Source organism: Budorcas taxicolor, chromosome 12 (assembly GCF_023091745.1).
Source record: "Budorcas taxicolor isolate Tak-1 chromosome 12, Takin1.1, whole genome shotgun sequence".
NCBI lineage: Eukaryota > Metazoa > Chordata > Mammalia > Artiodactyla > Bovidae > Budorcas > Budorcas taxicolor.
The window spans coordinates 84,212,319-84,234,945 of record NC_068921.1 but is presented as its reverse complement, the minus strand read 5'-3'; the positions used below and the strand labels follow the sequence as shown (position 1 = coordinate 84,234,945).

Below are 22,627 nucleotides of genomic sequence, written 5' to 3'. Positions count from 1 at the left end.
GGAGAAAAGGGAACCCGCTTACACTGTTGGTGGGAATGCAAACTAGTACAGCCACTATGGAGAACAGTGTGGAGATTCCTTAAAAACCTGGAAATAGAACTGCCTTATGACCCAGCAATCCCACTGCTGGGCATACACACTGAAAAAACCAGAATTGAAGGAGACACGTGTAGCCCAATGTTCATCACAGCACTGTTTATAATAGCCAGGACATGGAGGCAACCTAGATGTCCATTGGCAGATGAATGGATAAGAAAGCTGTGGTACATATACACAAAGGAATATTACTCAGCTATTAAAAAGAACACATTTGAGTCAGTTCTAATGAGGTGGATGAAACTGGAGCATATTATACAGAGTGAGGTAAGCCAGAAAGAAAAACACCAATATAGTGTGCTGCTGCTAAGTCGCTTCAGTCGTGTCCGACTCTGTGTGACCCCATAGACAGTGCTGCTATGAATATTGGGCTACACGTGTCTCCTTCAGTTCTGGTTTCTTCGGTGCGTATGCCCACCAGGCTCTATCGTCCCTGGGATCCTCCAGGCAAGAACACTGGAGTGGGTTGCCATTTCCTTCTCCAATGCATGAAAGTGAAAAGTGAAAGTGAAGTCACTCAGCAGTGTCGGACTCTTCGTGACCCCATGGACTGCAGCCCACCAGGCTCCTCTGTCCATGGGATTTTCTAGGCAAGAGTACTGGAGTGGGGTGCCATTGCCTTGTGTACAGTATATTAATGCATATTTATGAAATTTAGAAAGATGGTAATGACAAACCTATGTGCAAGACAGCAAAAGAAACACAAATATAAAGAATAGACTTTTGGACTCTGGGAGACGGTGAGGGCAGGATGATTTGAGAGAAGAGCACTGAAACATGTATATTACCATGCGTGAAGCAGATGACCAGTCCAAGTTTGACGCATGAAACAGGGCCCTCAAAGCCAGTGCCCTGGGACAACCCAGAGGGATGGGATGGGGAGGGAAGCGGGAGGGGTCTTTGGAGCGGGGGACACATGTACACCCGTGGCTGATTCATGTCAGTGCATGGCAAAAACCACCACAATATTGTCAAGTAACTAGCCTCCAATTAAAACAAATTATTTTTTAAAAAAGGAAATAGGAAGCTGGGGTTTTAAATGATGAAGAAAGACGGGCAACTATAATTCAGATGAGGTTTTATTTATTAAATCTTCATAATGAGGACGAGAGATAAAAAGTGGGAGAAGAAAAAATTATAGAAGAAAAACTGTAGATTATATGGAGGAGAGAAGATGTTTTACGTTCTTTACAACCCTATGCTTCTCCTATCAATGAATATGCCCTGATCTGTCCCGGGAAAAATAAGGAAAGGGGAAAAATAGGAGGGAAGTTTGCAGAAGATCTCAGCAACGGTGAGGAGAAAAGACAGACAGAGATCCAAACCCTCCCCAAACGCTGGGTGTTGTAACCACTGACTCAAGCCCTACTGGTTAGGAGAGAAATGCTGCTTTGTAAATGACGCCTAAGAAATTTTTAAAGAAATACATTTCTGTTTCCTGTCAATCATGTCAGTTGTCTGACTGACTTCATACATGGCCTCTACTTGAAATGTCCCAATGTAGTTCAGTATATTGTTGCCCAAGTCAATCACTACTGTGAAACTGTGATAAAAATCAACAGCCAGTCTTAATTTTTCTCTGAAAAATACACGCATTTACCAGCTTTAAAGGAAGTGTTCTCATTCATAGTATCTGTGGCTTCTTTATAGCTGAGGTTGTTTTTGTTCAGCTTCTCAGTCGTGTCTGACTCTTTGGGACCCCATGGACTGCAGCACGCCAGGCTTCCCTGCCCCTCACTATCTCCCAAAGTTTGCCCAAGGGGCTTCTTTATAGAGGAGACTTCAGATGACCACATTTTTCCTTCCCACACTTACACAAGGTCTGAAAGTCAATTATAGAAATTAAGAATTTCTGACTTAAAACATAACTGTACCTAGTTATTTTCATCCTGTCTGTTTATTCCAGTTCACATTTATTTCTAACAGTACAAAGGTACAATCATGAATGATAAAGGAAATTTTACAAAATCGCTTAGTTGTTATACTAGACACGTCTACCTGTCACTTGAGTTGCTCTTCAATATAATTTTCAATTTTATCCCCGAAGAAAGTCTTAACATTAGACTTAATCTCCATTGCCTGACAAAACAGATTCGGAGATGGGAAGCACCTTCCTCAAGGTCCCACTGCTTGTATGCAGCAGATTTTCGCTTTCAGCCTAAAATATTTTTTCCTCGTGTGTTTATCTTATTGAGATATAATCCATATAGCACAAAATTCACACTTTCATGGATTACAAATCAGTGCTTTTTAGCACGTTCACAAATGCGTGTAACCATCTCATCTACTTTCAGAAAATTTCCATCATTTCGCTAAAGAAACCCCATATCCATTCAGAGTTACTTCCCATCTTCCCCTCACCCCGCTCATCCAACTACTAATGTACCTTCTGTCTTGATGCATTTGCTAATTCCAGGCATTTCATTATATTCAGTAATACACTATGTGGCCTCCTGTGTCTGACTTTCTTCACTTAGCATAATGTTTTTAAGTCTCACCTCGTTTATAGCAAGTGTCAGTCTTTAGGACATACTTTAGATAGTAAGAAATCATTAGTTTTATACTTAAGACAGAAAACAGTGACTATTTGTATTAATGCCCTCATAGTTTAGTTGGTAAAGAATCCGCCTGCAATGCAGGAGACCCTGGTTTGATTCTTGGGTCAGGAAGATCCCCTGGAGAAGGGATAGGCTATCCACTCCAGTATTCCAGGGCTTCCCTGGTGGCTCAGCTGGTAAAGAATCCACCTGCAATGCGGGAGACCTGGGTTTGATCCCTGGGTCAGGAAGATCCCCCAGAGAAGGGAAAGGCTGCCCACTCCAGGATTCTGGCCTGGAGAATTCCATGGACTATATAGTCCATGGGGTCTCAAAGAGTCAGACATGACTGAGTGACTTCACTTCATTTGAAGTAATATTCCCTACTTGAGGAAACTTAGCCATGATGATAGTTACTGGAAATCTCTTGGTTTCTCATTAGACAGTTATTGGTTTAGTTAGAACTATGAAATGTACTTAAAAATACTATCATTGGTCTCATGATGACAAACTGAATGAAGGACTGAAATGGTAATGTTTAAAAATCTCAGGGTTTTCATGCCTGACTTATTTACGGTCCACAAGTATCGTTCAGCAAACACTGACAGGCAGGCTGTAACTTTTGGCTGGGAGACAGGCTTAACGTTCACTGAAGGATGACAGGTGACTAGAGAGGATGGCCAAGGGGGAAGACTGAGTCCTCCCGAGTGAGGTCGACGGCTTTATGATCGGGGAGGAGGCACTCACAGCTTGCTGGGAAGGACCGGAAGGTCAGGGACGATCTCTTCATAAGGGTCCTCTTGGGCCAAGGTCTGAACACAGAGAGCCGCCTGCGTTTTTCCTTCCCAGGCCGACTCGGCCTTCAGCAGCATTTCCTCAATCAACTCCGACGCGGCGACGTCTGCAAGAAACCAAGAGGCGATCGGAGCCAGTGAGTGCTGACGTCACAGGAAACCACTCCCTTTCAATGACCCTGCTACGCTTACCACGCTATGACTTATCAACACATGAAGCCAAAGGAAAAAGCTGAAAAGTCCACGGTGGGAATACAGTGGCAGCATCACCACTTTAAAAGACCATTCCATGGTACATCAGTGAATGGCATATTTAATTACAAATGAAAAGAACAAATATAAAAATAATATTCACGGGGTGGTCACGGGTAAAATTCGAAATCACTGAGAAGCTGGGTTTGACAGAACTTAAAGTCGGTTTTCCTCCATGAGAATCTCCCATTATCCTGGTGCATATGAGTCAAGAGAGGAAAAGAGCTGAACCCTCCCAACAACTGGGCGCTTATAAAACATGCAGTGGGCATTCTCCAGGCATTCTGCTAAGTGGGCAGATGAACAAGTAAGTACTCGGTTGCACCTTTAAAAAACACTGGGTCTGGCCTCTCTCCATAGCCTAGTTTTCACTTTCAATAAGAAATAAAAATAATCATATTTCCCTACAATTCACACATTAACAATGGCATCCGAACATTCTCGGGCAGCACTATAAATGTGAATTAATCAGATTTGCGCTTGTTAGCAACTGAAACTGAAAATCAACACATCCTGAAGAAAAAGTCATATTAATAACAATTAGAAACGTGGTGGCCACAGCTGCTCCTTTGGGACCCTCACGACTAAACTGTGTAACCTCCCACGCCCATGAACTTGAGTTACATGGCTTTACAGGCTGGGTGAAGTAACTCAGCTACTGCAAGAAGATATTTAAGCCAGGATTTGATCATCGTTTGCTTTAGATTAAATCATTCCTGTGTAATGAGTAGGAGACAGCTCAGGGCCCTCATCTCGGGAGATTATTTCTGTACCAAGAAAGAACTATGTCAAACTGCTTTTATCCCCTAGATAACCCTTCATGTGTTCATTCCAAATTCAAAGAACACAAAATAGCAAGAACAGAATGCAGCAGTGACGAAATGATATTTCTGTGCACAGCCGAAATGGGTGTCTAGCTCACTATTATCTAACTCCTCCCTCTTACAGTTGCATGAGATGCCATCTTTCCTGTGTCTACTTGAAGCTTCTCACTGCCTTGACCTCGTGTGTGTGAGAAGTATTTTCATGCAATCAGCAAGTGATTACTAAGAATCTACTACGCTCCCATCACAATGTCCCCTGTGATCAACATGGCATGGAAAACGGATTACACGGATGCTGGATGCTGCGTGAGCAATGCAGGCAATACTGTCTGAGACTCATCAGACGCAAGGCCCGCGGCAGCCAGGGGCGAGTCTAGACCAGCAGGGAGTCACTCCCGGGGCTCCAGGACTGTCCCTGTCAATTGCCTTGGGCCTCTCTTTTTTGGCAAGTTGATACTAGACCTGAAAGGTCAAAGTGTGACAGACAGGGGTCCCTGCAGTCTGAGGTCAATCATATACACTATTCTCCGGGAAAAATGCCAGAATTACAATCCTGAAAAAACGTCACCTTCTATTAGAACTAGAGTTAACAGAGGATGTGACTTGTATTTCCAATAAAAATGTTTGGAAAAGGAACGGGAAAAGCTACAAATTTCCATTTACTTTTTAAATATTTACCATTAAGCATATATTTTTGTAGATAATGGTAAGATTACTACCCTATCATTAATATTAACATGATTCTGAAGTTTGAAACTATCAAGCTACCTTACAGTTGTTAGTTAAGTCTTCAGTCTATTTTCAGCGAATAAGATGAATAAACATTAGACAATGATACTTAATTCCAATAAAATAAGAAATAGAGCATTCTGTCTTAACTTGGAGGTTTATCAGGTAATCATACTTTGCCTTGAGACTCCCAAGGCAATTGACATGAAATAAGAAAGTTCAGGCATGACAAGCTTTTAGGTCACTAGAGGAATAAAAATGAGAAGAATAAGTATATTTATGTTATTCAGATCAATTATTACCTTCAAATATTTTATATCATTTTGTTACTTTCACTAGATTTTTCTCTTTGTTACTTAGAACTTTTATTTTTTAATATAACAAAACACCTTACAGGTAGTAACATTATTGTCAACTTTTAAAAATTAGAAAATTAATGTAGCACTCAGGTTTTAAAAGAGTGGCAGAAAGAACTCTAGAAAACTTCTAAAAGGTATTTATTAGAAAATAAGCAACATTAAGATTGTTAAAGTTTTAAAGTAGGTTGCTAATACTAGTCTCTATTGCCCGCAGTATAAATATTTGTGCAGAAAGAAAAAAATACTATTATCATTTTAAAATACCCTAAGGAACAAGCATGTATTTTAGAAAATCTATTTTAAAGTAAGCAACAGTGCAAGAATCACTGCCCAGAAAATTTAAAGACTCAAAAGCACACTGCAGTGAAGTACAATGCAACGATCCCTGTAAACGCTAAGTGTCCTCTAATAGACTCCCGTAACGGAGCAGAGAGCACGAGTCAGCGACACACGCTTGGCTGGCGTCGGGGGGCGCGTTTCACAGAGCGTCCCAGGAGACGCCGACTCACGCCGTAGCTGGGGCGGTATGGGCCAGCCACTCCAGGACAACGGCAAGGGGCCCGGTATGACGTTCATGGCTTACCCGAAGCCTTCTCCTCATGGCAGTTCAGGAGGTGTGGGTTTGCCTGATGCATCAGAAGAAGCTTCACCAGGTTCGCCTGAAACAGGAAAGGTAACTGATGTGGTAACGATTACGCTGGATGCTCAGGATTCAGCGGCAAAGCGTCCACAGCCACCATCCTCCAGGGGCACAGACCGAAGCGGGATGCGTGACCTACTGCCCCAAAGGTTTCTGACTCTCCGCTTCCAGACCTTACTCATTTTTTAAAAAAATTATGGCAAAACCCATACAGTATTGTAAAGTAAAATAAAGAAAAAAAAAATGACATTCAAACTGTTTCATCAATTAACACATTCAAATAAAATATTATTCATCAAATAAGAATTAAATCATTGAGGATTTGAAAAGGTTCACTTAACATTTCCCAGGTTTATTTTAGGGCATCGTTTGGGAGGGAATGAGGCTTCCCTGATGGCTCAGCAATAAAGAATTCACCTCTAATGCAGGACAAACTGGAGATGTGAGTTCTATCCCTGGGTCAGGAAGTTCCCTTAGAGAAGGAAATGGCAACATGATCCAGTATTCTTGCCTAGAAAATCCCATGGACAGAGTTGCCTGGCAGAATACAGTCCATGGGGTGGCAAAGAGTTGGAAATGACTAAAGTGACTTAGCACACACACACACACACACACACACACACACACACACACGGGAGGGTTTATACGTTATAGTGTGCTTTGTTTTGGAGAAGCAAGTGGCAACTCACTTCATTATCACTGCCTGGGAAATTCCATGGACAAAGGAGTCTGGTGGGCTACAGTCTACGGAGTCACAAAAAAGAGTTACACATGACTTAGCCACTAAACAAGTGCTTTGTTTTAGCAATTCCTGAAAGTCACACTTCTCATTTCTCTCCATCCATTACAGCACCAGGGCTGAACAGGAACCTAAGGTCCCACCGGACAATCAGAAGAACTTCATCTCAAGTTATCAGAATAAAGTACCTTGATGAGGGATTAATATTTTTTAAGTTTATTATAAAACACATGATACATACAAAGAGTATATATAATGGATATGTACCACTGAGAGAGCAAATAACGAAGAGAGTCCCACGCACTCGAGTTTTTAAAATGTCATTCATGGTATTTCTGTGTGTTCTTCTCCCAAATTATCCCTGTTCCTACTTCCCAGAGTTGGCCACTGTCTTGAATTTTGTGTTATCGATTACCACGTTTACTTTATGGGAGGACCCCTAATCAACATATCTCTTAGCTTCATCTGTTTTCGACATTTATAGAAACGAGAGTCCTGATGTATGAATTCTTCTTTTACTTTCAAGAATTAATACTGCATTTCTGAGCATCCTCGAGGTGATGGGTTTAACAACCCTTCATTCCTTTGTTTGGCTGCACAGAATTGCATTGTACAAACATATCACAATTTAGCCACCTTCCTCTTGGTAGACATTCAAGCCACAGCAATCATTCATCTATACTTACAAATAATGTTGTTATAAATACTCTAGTTTATATCTCTTGGTGTATGCCTTGTTCAAGATGGTGGTGGTGATAGGCTATGTGCAGAAATCTTCACTTGGCATTGGAGCTGTGAGCAAAGTGACTGTGCTCACCCCAAACTCCTCCCCCTCCTACAGAGAGATCCCCATAAACCAGCCCTGCCCTCACCTCTCCGTCCTCTGATCAGAGAATAAAGCTTCCACACAGGGGACTATACTCAATATCCTGTAATAGACCATAGTGGAAAAGAATTCTAAAGTCAGTAAACACGGGCCACTGAATCACTTTGCTGTACACCGGACACTAACACCACACTGTAAATCAACTCTACTTAAATTAACAAAAAAGGAGAAGCTCCCCTTTGGTTCTGAACCCAGCTGCTCAACGCTGTTCTACTGCTGTGAGTGAAGTGGGCAGATGGATCCTTTCTGGGGCCAGATTTGAAAGGGTCAGTAACAGCATCTCAATAATATTCATCTCAATACATGAATATGGCATACTGCCCCATTTATTTAGATCTCCTTTAATTTTATTATATTGTTTCATATTTATATTAGATTGTTAAATAGTTTCTAATATATAAATCTTACACATCTTTTGAAAAAAGATTTCTATATATTTTATGCTTTTAATGAAATGCTGTGAACAATTTAATGGTTCTAGTTTTTTTTTTTTTTAATTTTGGGAGATTCCTTTGGATTTTTATTCTTTCTTTTCCTAACTTTGTCCTTCCATTTCTTGGTTTATTATATTGATTAGAAGGGGGCTGGCTTTCTGGTCTGTGGCTTTGTTGTTTTTGCAACGCTTGCGGGTCATTCTCCACCCATGCAAGCACTCTGTCCAAACATTCCCAAGTATTTCCCCACCCACCACTTACTGATCTTGTTAGTGCCCTCATTAGGAAATGAACTACATTCTAAATAGTCTGTCCCCTTGCTAGCTTTCCGACAGGTCCATCCCAAATCAGGGTTTGGCTTTACAGAACATAAAATATAACAGTAACACTTAAATCATGCTACAGCAGACTGCTTCTATTTAGGGTTTATTTTTATCTCCAAATATACACAGTTTACTAAAGATACGGATGTTCTCTTGAAATCTGAAAAGATATAATACATAGAGCAGGGTCCCAGGACATTAGAGTGGGTTAGGAAAGAGTTTGGTTTTATATTAACAATGAGAGAGATTTGCTTGCTTTTCAACCATAGGAGAGGAAGGGAGGTTGGGAGGAAAGGATGGGGGGCGGAGAGAACAGAGTGGAGTGGGAGAGGAAGGGAAAGTGCAGAGAAGAACAGGAGAAAGGAAAGGCAGAAACGCAAAGCCAAGAGCTGAATAAGATCACCCTTGATTTTCACAACTTGGAAAAAACGGCAGCACCCAAAGGCTTTCACGTCTCGGCAAAAACGTCAGATTGTCGGAGAGTCTAACAATCACTCTGCATTTTCTAAATTCAATTCACTCTTCACGGCACTCCAGAGAGAAAACAAACTACCTCCCTCCACAGCTTCCCCTGTACCTGCAGAGAGCATTTAAGTCGTCAAAGCAAATGGGTTCCTACATGAAAATCTTTAACAACAAAAAGCACTTCCATTTTATTTCAGGCCTGTAAAAACAAACATTCGTTTGTGGAATGAAGAAGCTTCTCTCGCTTGGGGAATTCCATTCCTTTTTTTTTTTTTTTTTGAAAGTCAGTAATTCCCAAGCACTTCCACTTGGAAATCAACGAGGCATGTTCCAGAACTAAATTAAGCAGGCCAGTGGTGATTTCACTTTCAGAGTAGTTTGGAACATGTGTCTTAACCTCAGAAAAGATCTTGGCAGTAAATGACTTCAAGTAGTAAAGCGTGGACCAAACAAGGATGTACCTTCACTATTACAGGAGCTTTGTAATCACCAAAATGATCAAAGGACAGTAAGGTGACCGACATTCTGGGTGCGTGTGCCTGAGTGTGTGTCTGTGTGTAAGGAGGCTCTATGTGGCTGAGAGAAAATGTGTTTAAGCTGAAATTTAAATTCACACTGGCTATGGACTTTACTCATTCCTCAGATAATTATATTTTGGTTTGGATAAATTCACCAAAATTAATTCCTTGATGGTCATTTTAAGTGACTTCTTTAAAAGTAAAAAAAATAAAATGAGTGTTCAGAGACAGCCAAGCTCCTAGTTCAGAAGCTAAAAGAGATTGTTGCACTTAATAAAGAGAAATTATAATGTTAAAGGTCTCTGGGAATTCAGGATTTATATATACCCTCCAGTCACTGGCTCACACGCTACATCTTCCTGAGTAAACGTGTCTTAACTCAGGACCATCTGAAAACCGTCAGGTGTACAGACTCCTCGATGGCCTCTTTAGACTGCTAACATGTTCTGCCCTTCATGGGGCTCCCCCTCCATCCTGTGCAGTTCCTCTGGCTCATCCATTGAAAATCTCTATGTCCAGCCCCGCCTGCACGTGCCCAGCTGTCTCCTGGATCTCCACCTGAGCATGTCTCCCGTTGGCCCAGGGGTCTCGTGGTGTGTGCTCACCCACCCTTTCTTCACACATGTGTTCAGTGGCGCACGGACAGACAAGAGTCTGCACAACTAGAATGTTCCATGACTCTCGTTAATAAGTACTAACTGAGGGTTCTGTGCCAGCCCTCTGCAGACAAGAAACCTGCATTGCTCCCAGTTCTCCCAGGCTGGAGAGCGGTAAGGACAAATGCTAGAGATGTTTCTAACACAGGCTCACTGATGCGATGGGATGGATGCAGGTGCTAGGTAGGGCGCCTGAGGGGGAATCTCACGGGACCCAGAAAGGTAGGAAAGACAGTGAAGTGACCGCTCCGAGCCACGCTGCAGGGCAGGGAAGGGTGAACCAGTCAACACTTCTGAGAAAAGCAAAGAACATGCAAAGGATGAGCACGCTGGCCTGTTCCAGGAATTAAAAGTTCAGTCTCACTGGATCCTCCCCTGGTGGGGGAATAGGAAAAATCATGAAGGAGAGTTAAGCAGAACTCCTGGCACGTGGGGACTCATGAACTGTGTTACGGAATAGGCATTTCATGTCACCGGCCATGGAAAGATGGTGCAGTGAATACTTTGTTTGTATGTCCATCCAGAAATCTCACTGTGGCCCCACTGCTGAGGGTGGAGTGGCTGAGAACCAGGGCACTCTGCTAGGAGGCTGATGGGTTAATCCGAACACCACGATGTGGATCACGGGGCGATGGCAGACCCCGAGGATGCACGGATTGGGCGGCCGTGGCGGCAACTCAGGCAGCTCGAAGCCATTCACCAGGGAGGAGTCTGTGGGCGCAGTGGTTTCCCAGTTACAAGACAGGCAGGAAAATGACCACGCCCAGGTTTGTGATAAAAAAGCGATGAAACACAGAAGGAGTAACAGGCCCGGGGCCGGAAAAGAAGAGGGTGATTCCCTTTGTACCAAAGGTGAAGCTGAGGACAGGTTGACAGGGATAACCCACGGGGTGGGGGTCCTCATGCGTCGGGAGACTCAAGAGAAGGCTTTGGGGGCCATGATCATGGCGAGTATTTGGAGCTGCAAGCGTGAGGTTCTCTGAAGACATGGACACGCTGAGAAGACAGGGAACCTAGGATGGACCGATGTTTGATGCTCAGAGTGGTAGGAGGAAGACCAGAGAGCGTTTTCAGTTTTTTCCAATGGAAAAATAAATACCTAAAGGGAAAAAAACTCTGAATGTCTCAGTTCTTATGTAATTGGGTAAAATGTATTTGAGAATACAAATAACTCCTTTGACCATCAAGATACTCAGATGTGTGATACAAATAATTTTGAAGGGAAGGAGATTTGATATAACATTTGTCTGATTATTTTATCCTTTGTTTCAGGATTGCCAATCTGATTATAAACACTAAAAATATATATAAAGCTAGAAGTAAATTCCATTTTATGTGCAAATCATAAAAATTGTAAAATCAAAGGGCTTATTGCTAACATAACATTCAATTCTTAGTTTTAGACAAGAATAGGCATCTATTATTTTTCTCACTGGAAAAGTTAATATATTTATAAAGGCAAGATTTGAAATATGTATACATGTCAGTTATAAATCCTGGTACACACATCAATTATAAATATTTTTATAAATTATGGAGTGCTTTCTTCATATTTGTAAGTCATTTATAAGAAACTAAAGTTGCTATGAACATCTGTAAAAATATAATTAGTCTCTCCAAAATGTGAGGCTTTCTAAAACATTTTTCCACTCCACTGAGATGTATTTATTTACTTCCTTAGAGAGTTATAAATCTCCTGTGCATATAAACTGATATCCAGATAATATCTCTTTTGAAAGTAATACTCATTCCCAAAATGAATATTAAATGGTATTTTTATGGGTGAACAAGTTTTTAAAATATCATACGGTTATTTTCTTGACAAAATAATTAAGATGCAATCTGCTCAGAATCCTCTATTAACATAAATCTCGGTTGTTTCTTGGATCTAAATCAAGGAAGAGTATTTTGGGTTTGGAGTTTTGTATCCTAATAGCAAAGCCCCGCTCTACGACTCAGGGCCAGCGCTCAGCTTTTGGTTCTGGGCTGATAGATCTGGCCATTCAGGTGCTTCAGTGACTCTGCTGGACACCAGGAAAGCCCACAGGGCAATGCAGACAAACTCTGCTATGCTGGGTCCTATCTTCTGGGGGCGACTCCATTTGCGTAGGTTTAATGGATTAAAACAGAAAAGACAGATGATCGTCAGAGCCTATCCTTAATATCAAAGTGTTTAAGGATTTAGAAAACTCTGAATCAACGGTGAGTCACTTTCCGGAGATGCAGAGGATAAAGGTGAGACGACTTTGTTTAAAATCTGCCTCATGTGCACACCATCAATGTACTTTTGGAGAACTTTGGGCTGCACATCTGTGTGAAGCCAGCAGCTGGATCAGCTGACTTGGACACTGGCTCCCTGACTGTCTGATGCATTTGCCTCCATGGTCCTCCCCACTCTTCTGAGCTACATAACCAAAAGGGGATGGTTCTCATTGATCGAAGACCCTGGCTGGGGCCAGGCTTTAGGGAAGGAGACTCGGTGAGTGTGGTCAGGCTCACACGGCCAACAAGGGCTGGCAGGTGCCCAGAGCCAGTGAGAGGCCCTGGAAATCCTCAGCACGAAGCTGCTTTAATCCCTGAGATGTGCAGAGTGACCTGCAAGTGTGTCGGGGTGTGGGGCAGTGTCTGAGAAACAGAAGGAGAAACAGGAATCCCCAAAAGGAGAAATATGTTTCATAAAAGTTGGGGTCAGATATTGTGCAGCTGGTTTGGGGGGAAAAATGCAGCAACTGTAAAGCATTTCTTAACTCGTCTGTTGTTGCTGACCAGTAGCTCAGTCATGCCTGCCTCTCTGCAGCCCCATGGACTGCAGCATGCCAGGCTTCCCTGTCTTTCAGCATCTCAGTAGGTGATGCCATCCAACCATCTCATCCTCCGTTGTTCTCTTCTCCCAACTTCAATCTACCCCAGCATCAAGGTCTTTTCTAATGAGCTGGCTCTTTGCATCAGGTGGCCAAACTATTGGAGCTTCAGCTTCAGCATCAGTCTCTCCAATGAATATCCAGGACTGATTTCCTTTAGGAGTGACTGGTTGGATCTCCTTGCAGTCCAAGGGACTCTCAACAGTCTTCTCCAACACCACAGTTCAAAAGGATCAATTCTTTGGTGCTCAGCCTTCTTTATGGTCCAACTCTCACATCCACATGTGAGTACTGGAAAAACCACAACTTTGACTATACGGACCTTTGTTGCAAAGTTATATCTCTGTTTTATAATATGCTGTCTAGGTTTGTCATAGCTTTTCTTCCAAGGAACAAGCGTCTTTGAATTTCATGGCTGCAGTCGCCATCTGCAGTGATTTTGGAGCTCAAGAAAATAAAGTCTGCCACTTTTTCCACTGTTTCCCCATCTATTTGCCATGAAGTGATGGGACTGGATGCCATGATCTTAGGTTTTTGAATGTTGAGGTTTAAGCCAGCTTTTTCACTCTCCTCTTTCATCCTCAAGAGGCTCTTTAGCTCAGCTTCACTTTCTGCCCATAAGGGTGGTGTCACCTGCATATCTTTGGTTATTGATATTTCTCCCGGCAGCCTTGATTCCAGGTTGTGCTTCATCCAGCCTGGCATTTCACATGAGGTACTTGGCATATAAGTTAAATAAGCAGGGTAACGATATACCACCTTGAGGTACTCCTTTCCCAATTTGGAACCAGTCCATTGTTCCATGTCTGGTTCTAACTGTTGCTTTTTGACATGCAGGTTTCTCAGGAGGTAGGAAAGGTGGTTTTGTATTCCCACCTCTTTAAGAATTTTCCACAGTTTGTTGTGATCCACATAGTCAAAGGCTTTAGCGTAGTCAATGAAGTAGAAGTAGATGTTTTTCTGAAATTCTCTTGCTCTTTCTATGATCCAACAGATGTTGGCAATTTGATCTGTTTCCTCTGCCTTTTCTAAATCCAGCTTGAACATCTGGAAGTTCTCACTGTCATCACTCAGCTAGAGCCAGACATCCTGGAGTGCGAAGTCAAGTGGGCCTTAGGAAGCATCACTACAAACAAAGTTAGTGGAAGTGATGGAATTCCGGCTGAGCTATTTCTAATGCTAAAGGATGATGCTGTTAAAGTGCTGCACTCAATGTGCCAGCAAATTTGGAAAACTTGGCAGTGGCCACAAGACTGGAAAAGGTCCGTTTTCATTCCAATCCCAAAGAAAGGCAGCACTGAAGAATGTTCAAACTATTGCAAATTGCACTCATTTCGCATGCTAGCTAAGTAATGCTCAAAATACTCTGAGTCAGGCTTCAACAGTATGTGAGCCAAGAACTTAATTCCTTTACCATTAATCATGAATAAATGGTGAGTGTTGGAAATGTAGCGAGTACAAGGGAAATACAGTAACAATAACATTCATCTTAATTACTCTTCCTTTTGTAAACTACATGCAAATGTTGAATCATATTTCCCACATAAGTTCATGACTGTGTTTCTCTAGGCTAAAAGCATAAATCTAGAAAAGTTTTGTGTCATAGATCAGGAAGGTTGTGGAATGTGACAGATAAGGGGGTGGAATTCTGATGTCCTCTGACGCTCCCTGCCTGATTCATCCATGATTCTTCTGTCTCTTGACTTTTGTATGACAACAGTTCCAGGAAGTTTTATGAACGAAGCAGCACTTGTATTGGGCTTCTGTGTCTTACACTAAGCTCTGCTGCTGCTGCTGCTGCTGCTAAGCTGCTTCAGTCGTGTCCGACTCTGTGCGACCCCACAGACGGCAGCCCACCGGGCTCCCCCCCCCGTCCCTGGGATTCTCCAGGCAAGAACACTGGAGTGGGTTGCCATTTCCTTCTCCAGAAATAAGCATTTAAAAAAAAAAAAAACAGAAGCGGTTGTTTTAAAACAGACCAGCTCAGACTGATGTCTTACTGGTCCTCCCCACTAATTACAATAAACCCGGGAAAAAGCAAGCAATCCCTGAAGAACTCTGACGAGTGGAAGAAGGAAGATGGACTGGCTCAGCACCCGTGGAGGGGAGGAACCGCAGGGAGGCAGGGCGGTCTGTGTCCTCACACGCAGCAGAGAAGGGCACCTCTGGGCCCGGTGCTTCCAGCCCAACCCAGCAACGGAACTGGAGGGCAGGGACATGCTTCCCACATCTTTCAAACCATGTCTCCCTGACAATGTCAGGTGGAGCTGGCACCACGACCCTGCGAACCGTAAGTGCCAGGGGAGGCACTCTGTATCCAATGAGACTGACCCCCCCCCCCATGAGAGACAAGGGTGGCTAAGGAAGGGGTGCTTGCGAGCAGGGGGGGGGGGGCACAATCAAAAGCCCCTAGCCCTGGAAGTTTGCTATCTCCATAGAGATTCTCCTACCCTACCCAGAGACATGGGCGGCTTGGCCCAAGGAAACACCTTCCATCCCTCCTGGGGCACCGAAAAGAAACCGGCAAGAACCCCAGGGACCCAGGTAAACCAAGCACACCAAAATAATACCTCGAAGGATCTGAAGATTAAACCATCACTGGACCCACATCCCACTCAAGTAGACCCAGAACCTGGATGCTAAAGCTGAACAGAGCTGCTGTTTGCTAAAATAGAAGATTTCCATAGGACCAAGATTCTCCTAACAAAACAGTCAAAATGTCCAAGAAACAACTAAAAGCCACTCATCCTAGTGAAATAAAAATCAGGAGAGTACGTCTTGATTGATAAAAGACAACCAGTTGACACCATGTATGAAGATGAAGATGAAGATGCTGAAATCATTTGACGGTGATTTTAATGCAAGCACCATAAGAATGCTTCAACAAGCAATTACAAATTCTCTTGAATTATAAAACAGAACACCTCTTCAAAGACACAGGAGTTCTAAGAAAGAACCAAATGGAAATCACAGAACTGAAAAATACCACAGCAAACAGAATACCTCAACTCCTACCAAATATTTCATTTGACCTGAAGGCAAATAAAACAAAAAACATGCGCTGGGTTCTGATAAAACCATTTAAATGTCTAATAACAGATCAATAGTGACATGTCTTAAAAAAATTTTTTTTTTGTTAAATCTAGTCCTGTTCCTCCAGAGTTGATAATCTTATGAAAGTGGTTAAGGAAACCAATCAGTTACTCTGAAATGATGCCTGACCCAAAATCTAAAAGTCCTGTCAACCAAAGTGAAAAGCTGGGTCAAATGATGCATTCAAGTTTGCGCAGGGCTCTGTGACATTTCATCACTTTCCGATTTAGTTCTTCTGGAAGCGATCTCCGACTACCTTGGGCACATTTTGATAATTCACTGACCATCACCTCTTCAGCACAAGCCAGTAAGTTGTGTCCAAGGAAACAGTACCAGCTTATAAGTCCTCTTCTCTGTTTTCTACAGAACTTCTCCCCTCGCACATCCTGGGATGCTTCTGTGCTCGGGTGGACTACTGTTAGATTGATGGTGTACTTTTGATGCCCCAGGACTCCTGTGATCTCGAGAGAACTGGAAAGCTGGAACTCTGAGGCCAATGCTTTTAGCTACCTTCAGCCTCAGCTCCTCAACACAGCCATTCACTTACACACACATGCTTGCTAGAAGCACAGACCTGGTGTTACTAACAGCATGATAAAAATGTTTATTGAATGAATGAATCTTTCTACAGGAATGTTGTCAAAGCAAACAGTGTTCCTATTAGTTTGGAGGCGGCATATCCTCAAGTAATATACTTTTCCTAACATGCCTGAGATGCAAATAATTTCAGTGTTTTCAACAACCGGATGATTCCACTTGTATGATACATATTCTACACATTGGCTAGTATCTAAGGGATTTAACTTACTATGAATTCAGTGAGTGACATAGTTTGCACTAAACTAATGCTTGGACATCAAGAAGTTTAGCTCAAATCTTCATATACATGTAACCTAAGTTATATTTTATACTATTAATACTAAGACTCTCCCTAACACCAAACTAATGCTTGGACATCAAGAAGTTTAGCTCAAATCTTCATATACATGTAACCTAAGTTATATTTTATACTATTAATACTAAGACTTTCCCTAACACAACATATTGTATATCTTTTAAAAAATCAACTTTAACATTAGCAAATTATTATGAATACTGCTGAATTACATTCACTCACATCAATTAAATAAAACTGAATTTCTTCTTCATGGTAAGTCATAACCTAGTGAGAAGTTAGTTTGTGCAATAGTAACTCAAGACATATTGAGGTGAGGTGAAGTTGCTCAGTCGTGTCTGACTCTTTGCAACCACATGGACTATAGCCTACCAGGCTCCTATGTCCATGGGATTTTCCAGGCAATAGTACTGGAGTGGATTGCCATTTCCTTCTCCAGGGGATCTTCCTGACCCAGGGATCAAACCCGGGTCTCCCGCATTTTAGACAGACGCTTAACCGTCCGAGCCACCAGGGAAGTCCCTAAGATATTTTAGCTATAGATAATCAATTGAGAATCAATCAACTGAGAGTCAATTCAGAGAAAGAACTCTGCTATCATCCTTCATTTGTTACAATGAAATATAATTTATTAAGGAAAATAAAATATAAAATGTTATTTTGCTTTAAATCTACTAACTGCAGAAAACAAACACAATTATTATAGACTCAGGAAACCTCTACACTGAAAAGGACTATATAATGTTAAAAAAAATAGTATTAAGACCATTCTATAAAGACTGTTTCTGGTTTTGACCATTTCTCCAATGAGTCTGAGTACGTTATGCAGAGTGTTGAGGAATGTAGGTTATGAAAGCTCCTTTGGAAAGTAAAATTTTTCTTTCAACCAAAAGCATATCTTCTCAGTAAAACAACCCCATTAAAAGTCAAGGTACATCATGTCAGTCCACATTTGAAAAAAATTAAATAGGAAGTGATGCAATGGTCATACGACAGCTTTAATAATGACTTCAGGGCAGCTCTTACCTGGCCATACTTTGCTGCCAGGTGAAGCGGGGTCCAGTCCTGATCGTCTGCGGCATTGAGGTCCCCGCCGTGCTCCAGGAGGAGGGACACGACTTCCTTGTAGCCACTGGCGCAGGCCATGTGCAGCTGCGACAGAAACACACTCCGTCATTTACCGTGAAAGAGCAGGGACAGCCGGGCACTGCATTTGGTGGTTTGAAGCGATGCATTTAATGAAGTACCGGAGCTAAAATACAAAGACCTTTAAAAAAGAAGTTATATATGATTTTGTACAAGTGGACATCATTATTCTTTGGGGAAAAAAAGCTTATAGGCTAAATATTATTTACTGACTCTGACAACATGCATTTTTTCATGTAATTGTTTCCCTCTCCAGTGCTCCGTTCGACTACTATAATCCGAATATTTTCAAATACAAAATAAGTTTTTTAGGTACACTATCCCTTCTTTTTTTAAATTTATTTTTAATTGAAGGATAATCACTTTAGAGTGTTGTGCTGGTTTCTGCCATACATCAGCATGAATCAGCAATAGGTACATATACGTCCCCTCCCTCTGGGACCCCCCCTCCCACTTCCCACCCCAAATCTCCCCTCTGGTGTGTCACAGCACTGGTTTGAACTTCCTGAGAAATTCGGCAAATTCCCACTGGCTACTTATTTTACATGTGGTAACGTATGTGATTCCACGCTGCTCCCGCCATCTGTCCTGCGCTCTCCTTCCCACACTGTGATCACAAGCCTGCTCTCAATGTCTGCATCTCCAGCTCAGTTCAGTTCAGCCGCTCAGTCATGTCCAGCTGTGTATGACCCCATGGACTGCAGCACGCCAGGCTTCCTTGTCCGTCACCAACTCCTGGAGCTTGCTCAAACTCATGTCCATTGAGTCAGTGATGCCATCCAACCATCTCATCTTCTGTTGTCCCCTTCTCCTCCTGCCTTCAATCTTTCCCAGCATCAGGGGCTTTTCCAATGAGTCAGCTCTTCACATCAGGTGGCCAAAGTATTGGAGCTTCAGCTTCAGTCCTTCCAATGAATATTCAGGACTGATCTCCTTCAGAATGGACTGGTTGGATCTCCTTGCAGTCCAAGGGACTCTCAAGAGTCTTCTCCAACATGACAGTTCAGAAGCATCAATTTTTTGGCACTCAGCTTTCTTTATAGTCCAACTCTCACATCCATACATGACTACTAGAAAAACCATAAGTTTGACTAGATGGACGTTTGTTGGCGAAGTAATGTCTCTGCTTTTTAATATGCTGTCTAGGTTGCTCATAGCTTTTCTACCAAGGAGCAAGTGTCTTTTAATCTCATGGTTGCATTCACCATCTGCAGTGATTTTGAAGCCCCAAAGAATAAAGCCTCTCCATTGCTGACCTGCAAATGGGTTCATCAGTAACATCTTTTGAGATTGCATATATATATATATATATATATATATATATATATATATATATATATAGTTGTAGTTATAGAACATGTGTTATTTTTCTCTTTCTGACTTACTTCACTGTGTATAATAGGCTCTAGGTTCATCCACCTCATTAGAACTGACTCAAGTGTGTTCCTAAAAATGGTGAGTAATATTCCATTATATATATACATATATATATGTACCACAGCTTCTTTATCCATTCATTTACCGATGGACATCTAGGTTGCTTCCACATCCTAGTTGTTGTAAACAGTCCTGCAATGAACACTGAGATACATGTTGTCTTTTTCAATTATGGTTTCCTCAGAGAACATGCCCAGTAGTGGGATTGTTGGGTCATATGGTAGCTTCATTCCTAGTTTGTTTGTTTGTTTTAAGATATCCCCATACTGTTCTCCACAGTGGCTGTACTAGTTTACATTACAACCAACAGTGCAAGAGAATTCCCTTTCTTCACACCCTCTCCAGCATTACTAACAATTTCCCTTTATGTCTGTTGGCATTTGCCTTATGTATTGAGGTGGTCTTATGTTGGGTGCATAAACATTTTAAATTGCTATGTATTTCCCTTGGATTGATCCCTTGCTCATTATATAGTGTCTTTCCTTATCTCTTGTAATACTTTTTAAGGTCTGTTTTGTTTGATATGAGAATTGCTACTCCAGTTTTGATTTCCATTTGCATGGAATATCTTTTTCCATCCTCTCAATTTCAGCCTGTATGTGTCTCTATGTCTGAAGTGGGTCTCTTGTAGACAGCATAGACAGGAGTCTTGTTTTTACATCCATTCAGCCAGTCTGTGTCTTTTAGCTGGAGTGTTTAATCCATTTACATGTAAAGTAATTGCTAGTGTCTATGTTCCTGTTGGATTTTCTTAATTGCTCTGGGTTTGTTTTTGTAGGTCTTTTCCTTTCGTTGTGCTTCCTGCCTATAGAAGTCCCTTTAATATTTGTTGTGAAGCTGGTTTGGAGGTGCTAACTTCTCTGAACTTTTCCTTGTCTGTAAAACTTTTATTTCTCCATCAATTTTGAATGAGATCCTTGCCAAGTAGAGTAGCCTTGGTTGTAGGTTTTTTCCCTTTCAGTACTTTAAATATATCCTGCCACTCCCTTCTGGCCTGCAGAGTTTCTGCTGAAAGATCAGCTGTTAATCGTACGGGGTGTCCCTTGTATGCCACTTGTTGCTTTTCCCTTGCTGCTTTTAATATTTTTCCTTTGTGTTTAACCTTTGTCAGTTTGATTAGTATGTGTCTCAACATGCTGGTGCTTTATCCTGAACGGGACTCTCGGCACTTCTTGGACTTTATTATTTCCTTTCCCACGTTAGGGAAGTTTTCAACTACAATCCCTTCAAAAATCTCTCAGACGCTTTCTCTTTCTCTTCTTCTTCTGGGAACCCTATAATTTGAATGTTGGTATGATTAATATTGTTCCAGAGGTCTCTGAGAGTATCCTAAATTATCTTCATTCTTTCTCTTTATTCTGTTTGTTAGCAGTTATTTCCACCATTCTATCTTCCAGCTCATTTATCTGTTTTCTGCCTCACTTACTCCATTGATTTGTTCCATAGTTTCTTTAATTTCAGTAATTGTGTTGTTTGTCACTGGTTATTCTTTATTTCTTCTAGGTCATCATTATATGTGTTAAATAATTCTTGCATTTTTCCCTGCCTGTTTCTCAGATTTTGTATCATCTTCACTATCATTACACAGAATTCTTTTCCAGCTAGTTTGCATTTATTGGGTCTTGTGAGTCTTTAGCCTTGTTTCTTCATTTGTGCAATATCTCTGTCTTTTCACTTTTTTTCTAACTTACTGGGTTTGAGGTCTCCTTTTCCCAGGTTTTAGGGCCATCCTTCTTCTCCCTTTTGGCTTCTGCCCTTGGTGGGTGAGGCTGGCCCAAAGGTTTCTGTAGCCTTCGTGTTGGGAAGGCCTTGCACCTGTGCCCTGGTGGGAGGGGGTGAGTTTTTTCCTCTGGCGGGCAGGGCTGTGTGAGGTGGTATGTGGTGGGGTGCCTGTGGGAAGCCTGTCTGCTGATGACTGAGTCTGTGGTTTTTTTCTTGCTTGGTGTTTGGGTGAGGTGTCCTGCACCGGGTGCCGCCGGCCGTTGGGTAATGGCGGGTCTTGGGTCCAGCAGGAGGCCTTCATGGGAGCTCTCACTAATCAGTGCTCCCTGGGATCAGGAGTTCACCAGTCCAGGCTAGTGCTCTGGACTCACTGCTCCCACTCCAGAGGCTCAGGCCCGATCTCTGGCCGGGAAACCGAGATCCCGCAAGACGTTTGATGTGGCATTAAAAGGGGATTAAAAGAAACCCACAAAAACAAAAAGTAAAGCAAGAAACAAACGACGAACCCCAGACAACGGGCAAATGTAACATTAGACCCAAAAAAACGAACAAATACATACACACAGTCGAGCAAAATAGTTCATAGAAAACAAAGCACAAGAAAGTTACCTGGTGAAGAGAGGACACTGAGAATAATGTCGACCAATTAAAACCAAAGCCAGCGAAAACATAAACCAAAGCAAGACCGAATGAGGGGGCCAACCGGTGAGTGGAGCACACCAGACAGACAAACAGACAAGACGGAACAAAGGGAGAAAAGAGAAAGAGCAGGAGGGCAAAGGTAAGCAGAAGTTCAGGAAAATATTTCACATATTACAGAACAACCAGAACAGCAAAGAACAGTGAGAAAAACAAACAACAGCAAAAATTAAAGAAAACAAACCACCGAACCACAAAAAGCCAGAGTGATGAAGAAGTATATAAAGAAAATAAAAAGTGTGATTAAATAAAAGTTCTCAAAAGCTTTAAATAGAACTAATAATAAAAATAAAACAACCACAGAAAAAAGAAAAAAAATCCAATGATTCAAAATACAATAATAATCATGGTTTTGTTAGATCTCAGTTGTCAGAGCATCCTTCCCTTCACTGTGAATCACAGTCCACCTCCCCTCCCCCGGATGCCCTCCAACTCTGCCCTGGTCTCTAGACCCGCTGTGGGGGCAGCCCAGGCTTTCGCCTGGCCCTATTCCCGCACGTCCTTGCCTCCAAGGTCTACAGC

General features: G+C 42.1%; 1 protein-coding gene across 1 annotated transcript in view; it reads right to left on the bottom strand.

Moving 5' to 3' along the window:
• The window catches only part of MYO16 (myosin XVI), a 395,654-nt gene that overhangs the window by 287,633 nt on the left and 85,394 nt on the right, over nucleotides 1–22,627 (bottom strand). Inside the window, exons 6-8 of the mRNA XM_052650218.1 lie at nucleotides 18,128–18,253; nucleotides 6,175–6,250; nucleotides 3,381–3,534 (exon numbers count right to left, since the gene is read on the bottom strand). Coding sequence (XP_052506178.1) covers nucleotides 3,381–3,534; nucleotides 6,175–6,250; nucleotides 18,128–18,253 — 356 coding nt within the window. The remainder of the gene's footprint in view (nucleotides 1–3,380; nucleotides 3,535–6,174; nucleotides 6,251–18,127; nucleotides 18,254–22,627) is intronic.